Source organism: Lampris incognitus, chromosome 7, assembly GCF_029633865.1.
Source record: "Lampris incognitus isolate fLamInc1 chromosome 7, fLamInc1.hap2, whole genome shotgun sequence".
Taxonomy (NCBI): Eukaryota; Metazoa; Chordata; class Actinopteri; order Lampriformes; family Lampridae; genus Lampris; species Lampris incognitus.
In genome coordinates, this window is record NC_079217.1 from 38,398,136 (window position 1) to 38,414,736 (window position 16,601).

A 16,601-nucleotide genomic window follows, 5' to 3' on the forward strand; every position below is an offset into this window, starting at 1 on the left:
TTCGCTAACGTTAGTTGCTTGGATGAAAACCACAGCAGAGCTAGACAAAGCTATTGAAATTACTATTGGAAATACACTGAAGATACTCACTCTTTATGCCCCCCAATCCAAGATAATAGTGCAGGTAGCAGGTTGACGCTCTCTCGAGTCGTCTGCCTGGTGCGGTGAACTGACCCTGACCCGTGAGTGTGAAGCCAGTCTCTTTTGACGTCAAGTCTGGTGAAGCCAGACAGCAGGCAGGTGCGGGTCACGTGAGGACGCGATATCATTCAAACTTTTAGAAAAAGTAAAGTAGTATAAAAATAGAAGAACGACTTTATTTGCGATTTATTTTGTAATGCTTGTGAATTGGCTGCATCATGTTTTTTGTTTTAAATTTTACTGTGACAAAAAGGTTGAAATTACTCCTGTCTACAGAGTGCCGGATCTCAGCTCCGGTTGACTTGGGGGAGGAGGGGAAGTGCCGGTGTCGGGATCCGGGTAGCTCCGGCCCACTTTAATCACTGGTAGCCACATACTGGAGGCCTGCTGTTATTATGCTACATTGTTTATTTTAAACGAGTTCCTCATTTTTTCCTCACAGAAGCTAAATTTAAACCAGATTTCAATGTACAGTGCATCCGGAAAGTATTCACACCCCTTCACTTTCCCCACATTTTGTTATGTTACAGCCTTATTCCAAAATGGATTAAATTCCTTTTTTTCTCATCAATCTCCACACAATACCCCATAATGACAAAGTGAAAAAGGTTTAGTAGAAAGTTTTGCAAATCTATTAAAAATAAAAAACTGAAATATTGCATGTACATAAGTATTCACACCCTTTGCTATGACACTCAAAATTGAGCTCAGGTTCATCCTGTTTCCACTGATCATCCTTGAGATGTTTCTACATCTTGATTGGAGTCCACCTGTAGTAAATTCAATTGATTGGACATGATTTGGAAAGGCACACACTGTTGACAGTGCATGTCAGAGCAGAAATCAAGCCATGAAGTCGAAGGAATTGTATCGAGGCACAGATCTGCGGAAGGGTACAAAAAAATTCTACAGCTTTGAAGGTCCCGAAGAGCACAGTGGTCTCCATCATTCGTAAATGGAAGAAGTTTGGATCCACCAGGACTCTTCCTAGAGCTGGCCGCCCAGCCAAACTGAATAATCGAGGGAGAAAGGCCTTGGTCAGGGAGGTGACCAAGAACCTGATGGTCACTCTGACAGAGCTCCAGTGTTCCTCTGTGGAGATGGGAGAACCTTCCAGAAGGACAACCATCTCTGCAGCACTCCACCAATCAGGCCTTTATGGTAGAGTGGCCAGACGGAAACCTCTGCTCAGTAAAAGGAACATGACAGCCCGCTTGGAGTTTGCCAGAAAGCACCTAAAGGACTCTCAGACCATGAGAAACAAGATTCTCTGGTCTGATGAAACCAAGATTGAACTCTTTGGCCTGAATGCCAAACGTCACGTCTGGAGGAAACCAGGCACCTCTCATCACCTTGCTAATACCATCCCTACAGTGAAGCATGGTGGTGGCAGCATCATGCTGTGGGGATGTTCTTCAGCGGCAGGAACTGGGAGACTAGTCAGGATCGAGGAAAAGATGAATGGAGCAAAGTACAGAGAGATCCTTGATGAAAACCTGCTCCAGAGTGCTCAGGACCTCAGACTGGGGCGAAGGTTTGCCTTTCAACACGACAATGACCCTAAGCACACAGCCAAGACAATGAAGGAGTGGCTTCGGGACAAGTCTGTGAATGTCCTTGAGTGGCCAAGCCAGAGCCCAGACTTGAACCCCATTGAACATCTCTGGAAAGACATGAAAATAGCTGTGCAGCAACGCTCCCCATCTAACCTTATAGAGCTCGAGAGGATCTGCAGAGAAGAATGGGAGAAATACCCCAAATATAGGTGTGCCAAGTTTGTAGCTTCATACCCAAGAAGACTTGAGGCTGTAATCGCTGCCAAGGGTGCCTCAACCAAGTACTGAGTAAAGGGTGTGAATACTTATGTGCATGCAATATTTCAGTTTTTTATTTTTAATAAATTTGCAAAAATTTCTACAAAACCTTGTCATTATGGAGTATTGTGTGTAGATTGATGAGAAAAAAAGGAATTAAATCCATTTTGGAATAAGGCTGTAACATAACAAAATGTGGGGAAAGTGAAGGGGTGTGAATACATTCCGGGTGCACTGTATGTGTGATTTAGTTAGTAGAAATGAAGGAGGGTGTTATTTCTTAATTCAACTCATGCTCAGCTGAGTGTTTTCATTCTTTGTTTTGTTTTTTACTGCTGATTTATGAGAACAGCTTGCATATTTGCTGTCATTTGTGAGCTGTCCATGGTAGTGAAGTGACAATGGCTGTAATTAATGCACAAGGGATATATTACAGTAGTGCAATTAAGTCTGATGTATGCCATGTCATGCAATTGCTGTTTGTGTTCATGTTTAGTTGGCAACTTTGTGCAATAAAATAGTTAACAGTGCCATGCGCTGTAGAGCTGTTTCTGCAGAAGCAAATATATTTTACTCTGATGTAATAGACAGGTTTTTGTCTATAGTGTTGTGCACAGCCATTCCTGAGCTCTGTTGATTGAGCATGTTCTGTAGGCAGTGTTTTGCTATTATTGATTTTGTAAAGCAGAATATTACAAATAAAAGTGTCGGTTTCCTCAGTTTGTCTATGTTTCTCCTTTAGTTTATTCTACTTTAGTTTTTAAGTCCTTTTTTCTAGGAAAAGTTGGCCCATCCAATTTTTTACTGGCCCACCCAAAATACAATTTCTGCCTACGCCACTGAGGAAACCATATGCAAGGTCCTACCTAGCAAGCTAAGTGATGGACCCGCGGCGATCACTACACCAGGAAGCGAGAGGCCACCGCACCGCTTAGCATTCCTTTTGGCAAGTGACCAATAATGGTGTGTATAATCAAAGAAAACACACACTACACTATATTAACCTCTAACAGATCATGGGACCAGAACACAGGAAATAGACAAATTATATTTATTAAATATTTCATAGAAAAATACAGTACAAACTCTGCACAAACATATTTGCACAAAAATCCAACTGAGTTGATCTCCCTTTGCCTAGATGCATCATTGGACTGAATGTATAGCACTGTATAGAAAAAATGTTGACATTAAAATAGTTCCCATTCACTTGCACACATTTACTCTACGTTACAGATTTGAACTGATTAATTGCATAATTTGGTACACTTGTAAACTTGTTAAGATGGGCAAGAGGAGTGTCTTCGCCACACTTTGTCAGATCTGTAAGCAGAGAAATGGGGACCATGGGAGAGAAAAACTGAATGCCAAGTACACCGAGTGTAGCGTTGCGGTCTATTCCGTTGCCTACCAGCACGGGGATCGCCGGTTCGAATCCCCGTGTTACCTCCGACTTGGTCAGACACAACTGGCTGTGTCTGCAGGTGGGAAGCCAGATGTGGGTATGTGTCCTGGTCGCTGCACTAGCGCCTCCTCTGGCCGATCGGGGCGCCTGTTCGGAGGGGGAGGGGGAACTGTGGGTGGAATAGCATGAGCCTTCCTAGTGCTACATTCCCTGGTGAAATTCCTCACTGTCAGGTGAAAAGAAGCAGCTCGAGACTCAACATGTATTGGAGGAGGCATGTGGTAGTCTGCAGCCCTCCCCGTATCGGTAGAGGTGGTGGAACAGTGACCGGGACGGCTTGGAAGAGTGGGAAAATTGGCCAAGTACAATTGGGGAGAAAAAAAAAGGGGGGGGGAATACCAAAAAAAAAAATACACCCATTGTCTTTCACATTCTCCCATTAGGGCAGCACAGTGGCCTAGTGGTTAGCACTGTTAGCACATTGCCTCACAGCAAGAAGGTCCTTGGGTTCTAACCCCAGGCCGTCCCAGGTCCTTTCTGTGTGGAGTTTGCATGTTCTCCCCGTGTCTGTGTGGGTTTCCACTGGTCGCTCCAGTTTCCTCTCACCATCAAAGACATGCATGTTAGGGTTAATACTCCTGCCTGTGTCCCTGACCAAGGCAATGGAAAGATGACCTGGAGTATACCCTGGGCACTGCAGCTGCCCACTGCTCCTATACAATAGGATGAGTTAAATGCAGAAGACAAATTTCATTGTAAGAATACAATTCGTTCTAAGAATACAATGTCGAATAAAGCGGCTTTCATTTCATTTACTCCTAAAATGCACACAGAATTACAATAGTTGAACTTCAAAAAGCTAAAAAAAATAAATAAAAAAAAGCAAGATAATAATACACTCTTACATCAGTTTTTGTGACGATGTGTGTGCCTACCAAGACCTTCGGCACATACAACAATAATGAGCCATGGTTCACAGCCAAACTAAGACAACTTCAGCAGGCCAAGCAGGGTGCCTACAGTAGTGGGGATAGAGCCCTGTACAAGCAGGCCAGAAATTCACTGACAAAGGAAACCAGAGTGACTAAAAGAAGCTACACTGAAAAGCTGAAAAATAGGTTTTCAGTGTGGAGGGGCCTGCAAGACATCACAAACTACAGACGACCATCCCCCCATGCCGAGGCAAACAAAGACCTGGCTGATGACCTGTGTTTCTTCCACTGCAGGTTTGAGAGGGGCAAATTCACACCCCTCACCCACTCCAGCCCAACGACAACAGCTGGTCAGAACTTGCTTCCCCTCAAAATATCCAACAGCCCCGTGGAGACCTTCCAAGTTTCTAGGAACTACCATTTGCAAAGACCTGAAGTGGGAAACCAACATCAAACACATCTTCATAAAGGCCCAGCAGAGGACATTCTTTCTGCGGCAATTGAGGAAATTTGGTCTGCTGCAGGAGCTGTTGAGCCAGTTCTGCATTGCAGTCATTGAATCTGTCCTGTGCACATCCATCCCGGTCTGGTTCGGCCCAGGACACAGTCGGTTTGAACTGCTACCCTGCGGCAAGTGCTATAGAGCAATGTGCACCAAAACCACCAGATAGAGGAACTGTTTTTTTCCCACAGGCCATCTCTCTGATGAACACTTAACAGCATGGTGCAATAATGGACACTTATGTAAACATGACACTTTGTAAACTGCCTCCTCTCATCAAGATGTCTCACTTAAATATCTACGATGTGCACTACTGCTTTAAACCAGGTGTGCAATACAAATGTACAATTTTAAATACACATGTAACTGCTGTGTACTAGTTACAACTTAGTACTGATATTGTTATAATTATAACACAAGTATATAATATAGTGTATAATTATATAATAGATAATAGATATATAGTATATATTTTAGCATATAAGTACATAATATAATATATAAGCGTAAGTTATTAATTATTCAGCGATTACAAAACTCTGTATAGTAGTGACATATCTGTTGTGCATACATACTTACCTCCAGTATTCTATTCATTATTCCATTTATTTATTAATTTGTCTATCTGTCTATCTATCTATCGATTTATTTGTTTATTTATTGTGCATTATATATGCAAATACTAGAAGCTAGTGTAAACCAGGGTAAAATTTCTTGTATACAAAAGCACACTTGGCCAATAAAGTTGATTCTGATTCTGATACAGGCCTTTGTTGTTTTTAATGCTCATAACTGTCCTTACCATTACCTTACCATTTCATTGACGATCAAATGTCCTGTCATGAAACAGACTGTGCAAACATCCTCCTGTTTCTTCTGCTTATTTTTTTGTAAATCTGATTGATGAACCACATACAGGCAGTTCAGATAGTCCCAGGCAGGTTGTCTGTATTTAATGTGTACTGAACTGACTTCCAACTACTTCCTGTCAGAACTTTCTTGCAATCATTGAGTGGCAAGCCCCTTCCATTTGGCTTCGAAATACGCTGAGATATTTCAAGAGGAACAAAAATACTGAGTGCCTCTTTTTGGTTGTCCTGGTGATTGAGGAGATTATCCCAAAGCTCTGGGTCCATTCCATTGGAATGACGCTGAATCCCGACCTGCTCCACGGATGCTGCTCCTGCCTGACCTCTCATTCTAACCCACTGGTGAAATGCCAGCATGTTAATGACCAATTCCACCCTAGTTCTGCCGTTTGTAGTGGCAAAAGAATTGCTCTAAAAATATCCCTTCGATGTTTCCCTGTTTCAGTTGTTTTCTCACCAGTGATTTAGCTATTGCCCTTCAACTTGTTATGCTTACTGCCAAGTCCCTTGAGCTTTACAATCATTTACGTTCCAGAGCCTTTTATACCATCACAGTATAGCAAACCGGAGCTTCAGTTGTTCCTCTTTACCCATCTGTGCCGTATTCAGTAATGATAAACTTTGATCTGGTTGTTATCGTCCAAGCCCAGCTGAACCAGTCCGTTCATGGTGGAGGGGGTCCGATAGCGGGTGAATAGTGGTCTGAGCGGGCAGCGTTAAGGACAATGACAGGCCTAACATTGTACGGGCGTAACTGTTAACTGATTACAGTAGGTTTAAGTTTATTCAAATTAAAGTGAATGAGTTAGCAGGATTAAAGTCTTTCCAGCAGTGACAGAGAGTTCAACGACAATGAAATGTGCAGGATGTGGTATAACCTGCAACTGAGAAGGTATTTATATGACCTTGGCTACTTAGATTGTGAGTGAGGTGTGCAGGTGAGTGTGTTTTATACCCCAGTGAGAAGGATACATGCTGTTGTCTTTCCTGCGCATCTCCAGCCATCTCTTATTGCCGTCGATCAGCCCCTGCAGCCTCTGGCCATCAACTTCCACTGACTTGTGCGTGGAAAGCAGGCTGCGGGCATGCTCCCTAACACAAACACACACACACACACACACACACACACACACACACACACACACACACACACACACATGCATATTCAGGAGTACCACACCATTTAACACACACACGTGCATATTTTATCATGAAATATGGACATCTGATTTTGTTATCACACTCTTTTTGTCATTCTACTCTATCTTGTCAAAAAAAAGTGACACTCAATTATCAAGTAAAAATACTGACTGAGTAAAAACACAAAACCTACACAAACAATTTTACAAAAATGCACATTTTAGCTTCGTGGAAAGCTGCCAGCTACTAGCAGGATAAAAGCAAGGCTTTTGTGAAGAAGTGTTGCCAATTACCTTGATGTGGTGTATGCTGAGTGAGTTGAACTGGTCCTGATGGTACTGGAGGCTACTGGATCCATAGCCGCCCCTAGAGGATGGGGAGATTAAGGAGGCAAAGGTAGCCAAAGTTAAGCAACACAGTCCAAAACCAACATCACAAATCATAAAAACCTGACTCGCCATTATTTACACACCAAATAAAAACAGAAAAACATTAAAAAAAAATTGTCATGTACCAAATACCCCAAATTAAGTTTGATGGTACAGGTGAAAGATCCCTTCCTATATGAAGAGCACGACAGCAATGGCGTTGACGCACCAGGGAAGAGCTGGGCCCAGTGGCTGCTGATGAGATCCTCACAAGCCCTCGGTCCATTAGCGATGGAGGTGCTGAAGACAGGGGTCGCCGTGTGACCTCCTTGGCTCCCCCAGGCCCAAGACCGCCCTGGGAGCCCTAAGGAGGGAGGTGGAGCAAAGGCACCGGACCGCTGAGACTGGGGCATGGGAACGGAGGTGCCAGTGGCAGGGGGCATAGTGGAGTGTGGCCAGGACTGAGGTAAAGAAAAGGCGGGGTAGGGTATTGTGCTTTGTCTCTGGGCCAGCGAACCCAGCGCACTCAGGACAGTGTTAAGCTGGCCTGAGATCTGCTGGAGGGACTCCGCCAACTGTTGGACTTTAGCTGGGACAGCAGGATAGCCACCTGACCAAGGAAGGAAGGAGAATAATAATAATAATAATAATAATAATAATCATTACATTGTTATAGCACTTTTCAAGACGCCCAAAAGGGGAGGGGGTGGGGGGGGTGGAGAAGGAGTGACATGAAGGAATTTAAAAACTGAGGGGAACAGGAATAAAGAGTGACTCAACAGTGAAACAGTTTAGTTAATTACAGTGCCTTCCACCACCAAATACAACTAAAATTCAACAGCCCAATGAATTTATATTTTTATATGAGAAACAAAGACCACTTTCTTTCCTGCTGTTGAGTGGCTCTTGCTTTCTCACATTCTAAGCCTCATTTGTCTTAATCGGGAACATCAGGCACATTTATTTGTCATTTCATTTCATGCACCTGCACACATGAAATGAAATGAAATAGTTTCCCCCACCCTGGGGAAAAAAAAACCTTTCACATGTCTCCTACAATTTTCCTACACCTCGTCTTGCTAACTCAAGAGGATTTGAGAGACGAAACTGATTCAGTCCATTTTCATGAAATGCAGCTGGCGATGCGCGATTTCGCCCCCTCAGTGAATTTGCAGCTTTATTTTGGCAAACCAGCAGTCAGTCACCTGCACCATCCTGTGGGTCCGCGGTGCTGCTGAGGTCTGAATCTGTCACGTCAAAGGTCACCTTTCTGTCCGCTGCCACACGGGATAGCTCCTCAAGCAGAGGCTGGAGAGGAAGAATGTCACAGCATGTTACACACACCTAACGGCAGTCTTTACCTGTATGCTCCTGTCCATTTGGCATGGCTCACCGGTATCTCTGTGTGGACCTTGAGGGATGCTTGACTTTCATTAGCAAAAATAATTGGAAATAAAACAGCAATAAATCAAGCAAACACAATCAAAGAACATCTCATGTTGTGGATCCAGAGGCCCATTCCACATAGAATTTAAGATTAAAGTGATTTTTCCTTTTGATTGAAGCCTATTACACCCACACCTCCACAGACATCATAAGTTACTGGTTACTCTCCAGCATTATCTGTACCTGCAGTCTGATGTCAACACTGGCATTCAGAATTCAATATCCAAGTGAATTGGGGGGAGGGGGCTGTTCCTTGTTTTTTATGCCAAGTATGAATAGAAAAAAGTAATGAGGTCACCTCCTCTGCAATTGAGGTCTCTAGCTGCTGCAGGTGCTCCTCTTTTGTCCGCAGGAGAGCGCTCCCTCTCTGAACTGCCTGCCGCAAAACCTCCACATCACTGCTCTCCTGTGGGAGGGAGGGATAGATAGATGGATAGAGGAAGAAGGATGAAGAATGAGATGTTACGGTTTGATGAAAAAAACAAAACAAGACAGCAGTGGCCAAATAACTTGCATCAACTATCAACATACGTATATGTTAAGTCTATCTCCTAAAAAGCAGAGAGAGAGAGAGAGAGAGAGAGAGAGAGAGAGAGAGAGAGAGAGAGAGAGAGAGAGAGAGAGAGAGAGAGAGAGAGAGAGAGAGAGAGAGAGAGAGAGAGCGCGCGCGAGAGAGAGAGAGAGAGCGAGAGAGAGAGGTCACACTTACTCCTACCTGCTGAAGGTTCTTCACCAACTCCTGGGTTACCCCTGCTTCCTGGTTGAGGTCCTTAGAGGAGCTGGCCTGGGCTGCTCGCAGAGCTGCCTGTCTCTCCATCAAATGACTGTTTTCACTCTCCAGGAAAAGCCTGGCTTTCTGAATGGACATGTTCTCCGAGCAGATGTAGCGACGCAAGCTGGGTGGTTGGGAGGGGATAAGGAGGAAGAAAGAAACAAAAAGGTCAGATAGGTGAAATAAGGAGGAACTCATGTTTATCGACATGTAATTTTGTTGACATGTACACATGCATGCACACATACACACACACACACACACACACACATACACACACACACACATCATTGGCAGTCACTTGGGGTCGAGTATGACCATCATCCTTCTGGGTCTTCAGGTAGGCGTAGAAGCCGATCCTGGAATCGCATAATGGGAGGACGACTGCGTGTGACAGCTTTTTATGTGGAGTGGCTGATGCACCTGAAGCCACCACACAGTCCTTGGCAGGGGGTGACAAGAATCCACTGACATGGAGAACTGAGACGATTGGGACCACCCTCTGTTGCAGCCTTCGTCCGCCTTCACTGCTGTTGTGACCTGGAGACGACATCTGCGAGTTCCGCCGTTGAGGTCTTTGTTGGATCGCACTTCGTCTTGAACCTCCCCCTTGACCTCCGCCTTGGGTAACCCTACCAGGAGCCAAGCTCCGGACGGCACAGCGCTTGGGATCACTGGTACATGCAAGTTTCTCCACCATGGCAAGGTAGTGATCAAAGAGGAGACACATACACAACCACACACAGTGGCAGAAGTGAGCTAGAAAAACATCCCAGTGTGATTCACTCCCATCCTATGTTTAATGATTCCTATGTATTTGTTTAAACAACTGTGAAACAATTTTAGATATTTACAGTATTTTGAGATTTTTGTCAGCCTGTTGGGAAAATTTTTGTTTATTTCGACTGTCAACAGACTGTGTAATGGTGAGAATTAATAATGTTTTAAATGCTGAAAGCCATGAACTGACAGCAACGTAGGTGGTTCAGCTATGGTCAAGTCAAGTCAATCTTATTTGTATAGTCCAATATCACAAATTATAAATTTGCCTCAGGGGGCTTTACATTAACACAACATCCTGTCCTTAGACGATTGCGTTGGATAAGGGACAACTTCCTAAAAAAAAACCTTTAACAGGAATAAAACATAGGAAGAAAGCTCAGAGAGAGCAACAGAGGAGGGATATCTCTCCTAAGACGGACAACGTGCAATGGATGTTGTGTTTACACAATTTACAGAATACAACATGGAAAGAGGATAACAGAATTATAATGAAATTATAAGATGTATGAAGAAGATGATGAGGAGGATGCCAAGCAGTATCCATATGCCATCGGAACAGCCCAGGACCTGAGCCACGTGACCACCATCACCCTGGAGACCTGGCAGGAGGACAGACTACACATGCACACAGGGGAGACTCATATCACACCATTCACATACGTGGGAGAAGAGACAAGAAAAAACATTAGCCACACATCGGAAAAAAATAAGAATACAACATTGAAACAGGATAACAAATTTATATGAATTTATAAGATATATAATGAATGTGATGAGGAGGATGCCAAGCAGTGTCCAGGTGGCGACCACCATCACCATGAAGACCTGGCAGGAGGACAGACTACACATGCACATGGGGGAGACTCAAATCACACCATTCACATACATGGGAGAAGAAAAAGGAGAAGACATCATTCAGAGAGAGAGAGAAAACATGTGAGAGAAAAGAGAACCCTTGCAATAGTCAATAGTCAATAATCTATACTCTATAATTTCATTGGCAGAACAGTGCTTGGTAAATTTGTGACAGACACCAACCCGCCATGCAGTACAGGTCATGAAGTACTCAATTTAAAGGCAACTAATTGTAGGTTAAGGCAAATAGATGACTTTTAAGTTTGGATTTAAAGGACTCAACAGACTGATTGTCTGACGGCAGCAGGCAGGTTATTCCACAAGAACGGGGCCCGATAGGAAAAGGCCATGCCACCAGCTGACTTATTTTTAACTTACGGTACACACAGGAGCCCTGTATTTTGAGAGTGGAGAGCTCGAGATGGAATGTACGATTCAGGGAGATCAGACAGGTAAGATGGGGCAAGCCCATTTAGGATTTTATAAGTCAGCGGAAGCACCTTGAAGTCTGATCTAATATGGATAGGAAGCCAATGAAGAGAGGCAAGAATTGGTTTAAATTTTCTAGTTTTAGTTAGGATTCTAGCAGCAGCATTCTGAACCATTTGAAGTCTTTTAGCACTAGCATGTGGCAGACCTGAAAACAGAAAATTACAGTAATCAAGTCTGGATGAAACAAATGCATGCATTAGAGTCGTTGCGTCAGCCATGGAGAGGAAAGCTTGACAATCCTCTCAAGACTGCGGTCATCCCTGTTGCTTGTGCACCTTTTCCCACCACACTTTTCCCTTCCAGTCAATTTTCCATGGCTATGCTTTGACACAGCACTCTGCAAACAGCCAGCCCTTTCAGCAATGACCTTCTGTGGCTTATGGGGTATTGTCAAGAGGAAGATGAGAGACACCAGACCCAACAATGCAGACGAGCTGAAGGCCACTATCAAAGCAACCTGGGCTTCCATAACACCTCAGCAGTGCCACAGGCTGACTGCTTCCATGCCACGCTGCATTGATGCAGTAATTCGTGCAAAAGGAGCCCCGACTAAGTACTGAGTGCATAAATGAACATACTTTTCAGAAGGTCGACATTTCTGTATTAGAAATCATTTTTTTGATTGGTCTTATGTAATATTCTAATATTTTGAGATACTGGATTTTTTATTTTCATGAGCTGTAAGCCATAATCATCAAGATTAAAACAAAAAGGCTTGACATATTTCACTTTATGTGTAATGAATCTAGAATATATGAAAGTTTCACTTTTTGAATTAAATTATGGAAAATAATGAACTTTTCCACAATATTCTAATTTTTTTTGAGATGCACCTGTAGAGGAAGTGGAAAAGAGGGCTCTGATGCCCAATCCAGGGACACGACCCAGCCATGGTTCAGATTTGTGGATGACACCTGGGTTAAAATTAACTCTCAGAATGTACCACATTTCACCAACCACATTCACTCTGTGGACAACCACATCAAGTTCACCAGGGAGGATATGAAAAATGACAGGTTAGCCTTCTTAGACTGTGAAATTGCAATTGGTGATAGCGGAAATTTGATTAACCCAGCCACTGAGGATGCACAAGCCAGTACATCCTTAGTGCCGGTCCCAAGCCCGGACAAATGGGGAGGGTTGCGTCAGGAAGGGCATCCGGCGTAAAATCTTTGCCAAATCAAATATGCGGATCATAAATAAGACTTACATACCGGATCGGCCGAGGCCCGGGTTACCAACGACCGCCACCGGTACTGTTAACCAGCAGGGTGTCGGTGGAAACTATGCTACTGTTGGGCGAAGGAGAAGGAGAGGGGGAAAGCATGTCCAGAGGCAGCTAGAGAGGAGGAAGGGTAGGCATGTGGAGGTGAGAGTTAGAACTTTGAATGTTGGCACTATGACTGGTGAAGGGAGAGAGCTGGCTGACATGATGGAAAGAAGAAAGGTAGGCATACTGTGTGTGCAAGAGACCAGGTGGAAGGGGAGTAAGGCCAGGAGTATCGGAGGTGGGTTCAAACTCTTCTACCATGGTGTGAATGGGAGGAGAAATGGGGTAGGGGTAATTCTGAAGGAAGAGTATGTCAAGAGCGTGCTGGAGGTGAAGAGAGTGTCAGACAGAGTGATGAGTATGAAGCTGGAAATTGAAGGTTTATTGCTGAATGTTATCAGCGCATATGCCCCGCAAGTTGGGTGTGAGATGGATGAAAAAGAAGAATTCTGGAATGAGTTGGACGACATGGTGGAGAGGGTACCCAAGGAGGAGAGAGTGGTGATTGGAGCGGACTTCAATGGACATGTTGGTGAAGGGAACAGAGGTGATGAGGAGGTGATGGGAAAGTATGGAGTCAAGAAGAGAAATGTGGAAGGACAGATGGTGGTCGATTTTGCGAAAAGGATGGAAATGGCTGTGGTGAATACATATTTCAAGAAGAGGGAGGAACACAGGGTGACGTACAAGAGTGGAGGAAAGTGCACACAGGTGGACTATATCTTATGTAGAAGGCACCATCTAAAAGGGATTGGAGACTGCAAGCTGGTGACAGGGGAGAGCGTAGCTAGGCAGCATCGGATGGTGGTCTGTAGGATGACTTTGGAGACCAAGAAGAGGAAGCGAGTGAAGACACAGCCGAAGATCAAATGGTGAAAGTTGAAGAAGGAAGACTGTTGTGTGGAGTTCAGGCAGGAGTTAAGACAGGCATTGGGTGGTAGTGAAGAGTTGCCAGATGGCTGGAAAACCACTGCAGAAATAGTGAGGGAGACAGCTAGGACGGTACTTGGTGTGTCATCAGGACAGAGGAAGGAAGACAAGGAGACTTGGTGGTGGAATGAGGAAGTACAGCAAATTATACAGAGGAAAAGGTTGGCAAAGAAGAAGTTGGGATAGTCAGAGAGATGAAGAAAGTAGACAGGAGTACAAGGAGATGCAGCGTAAAGCAAAGAGAGAGGTGGCAAAGGAAAAGGAAAAGGCGTATGGTGAGTTGTATGACAGATTAGACACTAAGGAAGGAGAAAAGGACTTGTACCGATTGGCTAGACAGAGGGACCAAGCTGCAAAGGATGTGCAGCAAGTTAGGGCGATCAAGGATAGAGATGGAAATGTGCTGACAAGCGAGGAGAGTGTGCTAAGAAGGTGGAAGGAATACTTTGAGGGGCTGATGAATGAAGAAAATGAGAGAGAGAGAAGGTTGGATGATGTAGGGATAGTGAATCAGGAAGTTCAGCGGATTAGCAAGGAGGAAGTGAGGGCAGCTATGAAGAGGATGAAGAATGGAAAGGCAGTTGGTCCTGATGACATACCTGTGGAGGCATGGAGATGTTTAGGAGAGATGGCTGTGGAGTTTTTAACTAGATTGTTTAACACAATCCTGGAAAGTGAGAGGATGCCTGAGGAGTGGAGAAGAAGCATACTGGTACCGATTTTCAAGAACAAGGGCGATGTGCAGAACTGTAACAACTATAGAGGTATAAAGTTGATCAGCCACAGCATGAAGATTTGGGAAAGAGTAATAGAAGCTAGGTTAAGAGGAGAGGTGACGATCAGCGTGCAGCAGTATGGTTTCATGCCACGAAAGAGCACCACAGATGCGATGTTTGCTTTGAGAATGTTGATTGAGAAGTATAGAGAAGGCCAGAAAGAGTTGCATTGTGTCTTTGTAGATTTAGAGAAAGCTTATGACAGAGTGCCGAGAGAGGAGGTGTGGTATTGTATGAGGAAGTCAGGAGTTGCAGAGAAGTATGTAGGAGTGGTGCAGGATATGTATGAGGGAAGTGTGACAATGGTGAGGTGTGCGGTTGGAATGACAGATGGGTTCAAGGTGGAGGTGGGATTACATCAAGGATCGGCTCTTAGCCCTTTCTTGTTTGCAATGGTGATGGACAGGTTGACGGACAAGATCCGGCAGGAGTCTCCATGGACGATGATGTTCGCGGATGACATTGTGATCTGTAGCGAGAGTAGGGTGCAGGTTGAGGAGAGCCTGGAGAGGTGGAGGTATGCACTGGAGAGAAGAGGAATGAAAGTCAGTAGGAGCAAGACGGAATACCTATGCGTGAATGAGAGAGAGGACAGTGGAATGGTCAGGATGCAAGGAGTGGAGGTGACAAAGGCATCTGAGTTTAAATACTTGGGGTCAACTGTCCAAAGTAACGGGGAGTGCAGTAGAGAGGTGAAAAAGAGAGTGCAGGCAGGGTGGAGTGGGTGGAGAAGTGTGTCAGGAGTGATTTGCGACAGAAGGGTACCAGCAAGAGTTAAAGGGAAAGTTTACAAGATGGTTGTGAGACCAGCTATGTTATATGGTTTGGAGATAGTGGCACTGACGAAAAGACAGGAGGCGGAGCTGGAGGTGGCAGAGTTGAAGATAGTAAGATTTTCACTGGGAGTAACGAAGAAGGACAGGATTAGGAACGATTATATTAGAGGGACCGCTCAGGTTGGACGGTTTGGAGACAAAGCAAGAGAGGCAAGATTGAGATGGCTTGGACATGTGTGGAGGAGAGATGCTGAGTATATTGGGAGAAGGATGCTGAATATGGAGCTGCCAGGGAAGAGGAGAAGAGGAAGGCCAAAGAGGAGGTTTATGGATGTGGTGAGGGAAGACATGCAGGTGGCTGGTGTGACAGAGGAAGACGCAGAAGACAGGAAGAAATGGAAACGGATGATCCGCTGTGGCGACCCCTAACGGGAGCAGCCGAAAGTAGTAGTAGTAGTAGATAGCGTAAATTTGATTGTTGATTTTTACCGTAAACCAACACATACGCACTGATCAGTACTTAAGGTTTGACTCTCATCATCCACTGGAGCACAGACTAGGAGTCATCAGGACACTGTACCACCAAACTGACAACGTCCCCACTGACACAGTGGTCGGGGAAGGGGAGTACTCCCATATTAAACAGGTCCTGGTTAAGTGTGGTCATCCTAACTGGGCGTTTGTCAAAGCCAGGAAGATGCCCAAACAGTGCAACAGCCAATCGAAGAGAGGAGAAGGACAACAGCTAGCTAAGCATAAACCAGTGGTGGCAGGAGTGTTGGAACAGTTGAGATACATCTTTTCCAAACCCTGCATCTCAGTTGCATTCAACAGTTTCAGATTTCTCAGTTTACACATCACAGACACCCTCACATAGTCTTTCTACACCAATTGCATCCTCAGGAAGGCACAGCAGAGACTGTATTTTCTGAGGTGTCTCAAGAGTTTTGGTACTCATACCAAAACTCTTATGAACTTTTATCACAGCACCATCAAGAGTGTCTTGGCAGGCTGTACCACAGTGTGGTTTGGCAACCTGACAGCTCAGGGCTACAGACTGCTTCAAAGGACTGTAAAGACAGCAGCTAAAACCATTGGCATGGAACTACCACAAGTTCATTATATTTACACCACTCACTGCAAAAAGAAAACCCAAAACATCCATCCATCCATCCATTATCCAAGCCACTTATTCGAATCCAGGTCACAGGAATGCTGGAGCCTATCCCAGCAGGCATTGCGCGGCAGGCGGGGGAGACACCCTGGACAGGCCGCCAGGAAACCAGCCACCCTGCTCATGTTCTGTTTGCGCGCTTTCCATCCCAAAACC

The 16,601-nt window shown here is 44.7% G+C and overlaps 1 protein-coding gene across 1 annotated transcript in view; it reads right to left on the minus strand.

Annotated features, from left to right (window-relative positions):
* Positions 1-5,406: 5,406 nt before the first annotated feature.
* LOC130115234 (centrosomal protein of 164 kDa-like) overlaps positions 5,407-16,601 on the minus strand; it is a 49,816-nt gene continuing 38,621 nt past the window's right edge. Inside the window, exons 21-27 of the mRNA XM_056282851.1 lie at positions 9,333-9,513; positions 8,916-9,023; positions 8,377-8,479; positions 7,401-7,781; positions 7,097-7,169; positions 6,636-6,755; positions 5,407-6,365 (exon numbers count right to left, since the gene is read on the minus strand). Of these exons, the coding sequence (XP_056138826.1) occupies positions 6,269-6,365; positions 6,636-6,755; positions 7,097-7,169; positions 7,401-7,781; positions 8,377-8,479; positions 8,916-9,023; positions 9,333-9,513 (1,063 nt within the window). The 3' untranslated portion in view covers positions 5,407-6,268. The remainder of the gene's footprint in view (positions 6,366-6,635; positions 6,756-7,096; positions 7,170-7,400; positions 7,782-8,376; positions 8,480-8,915; positions 9,024-9,332; positions 9,514-16,601) is intronic.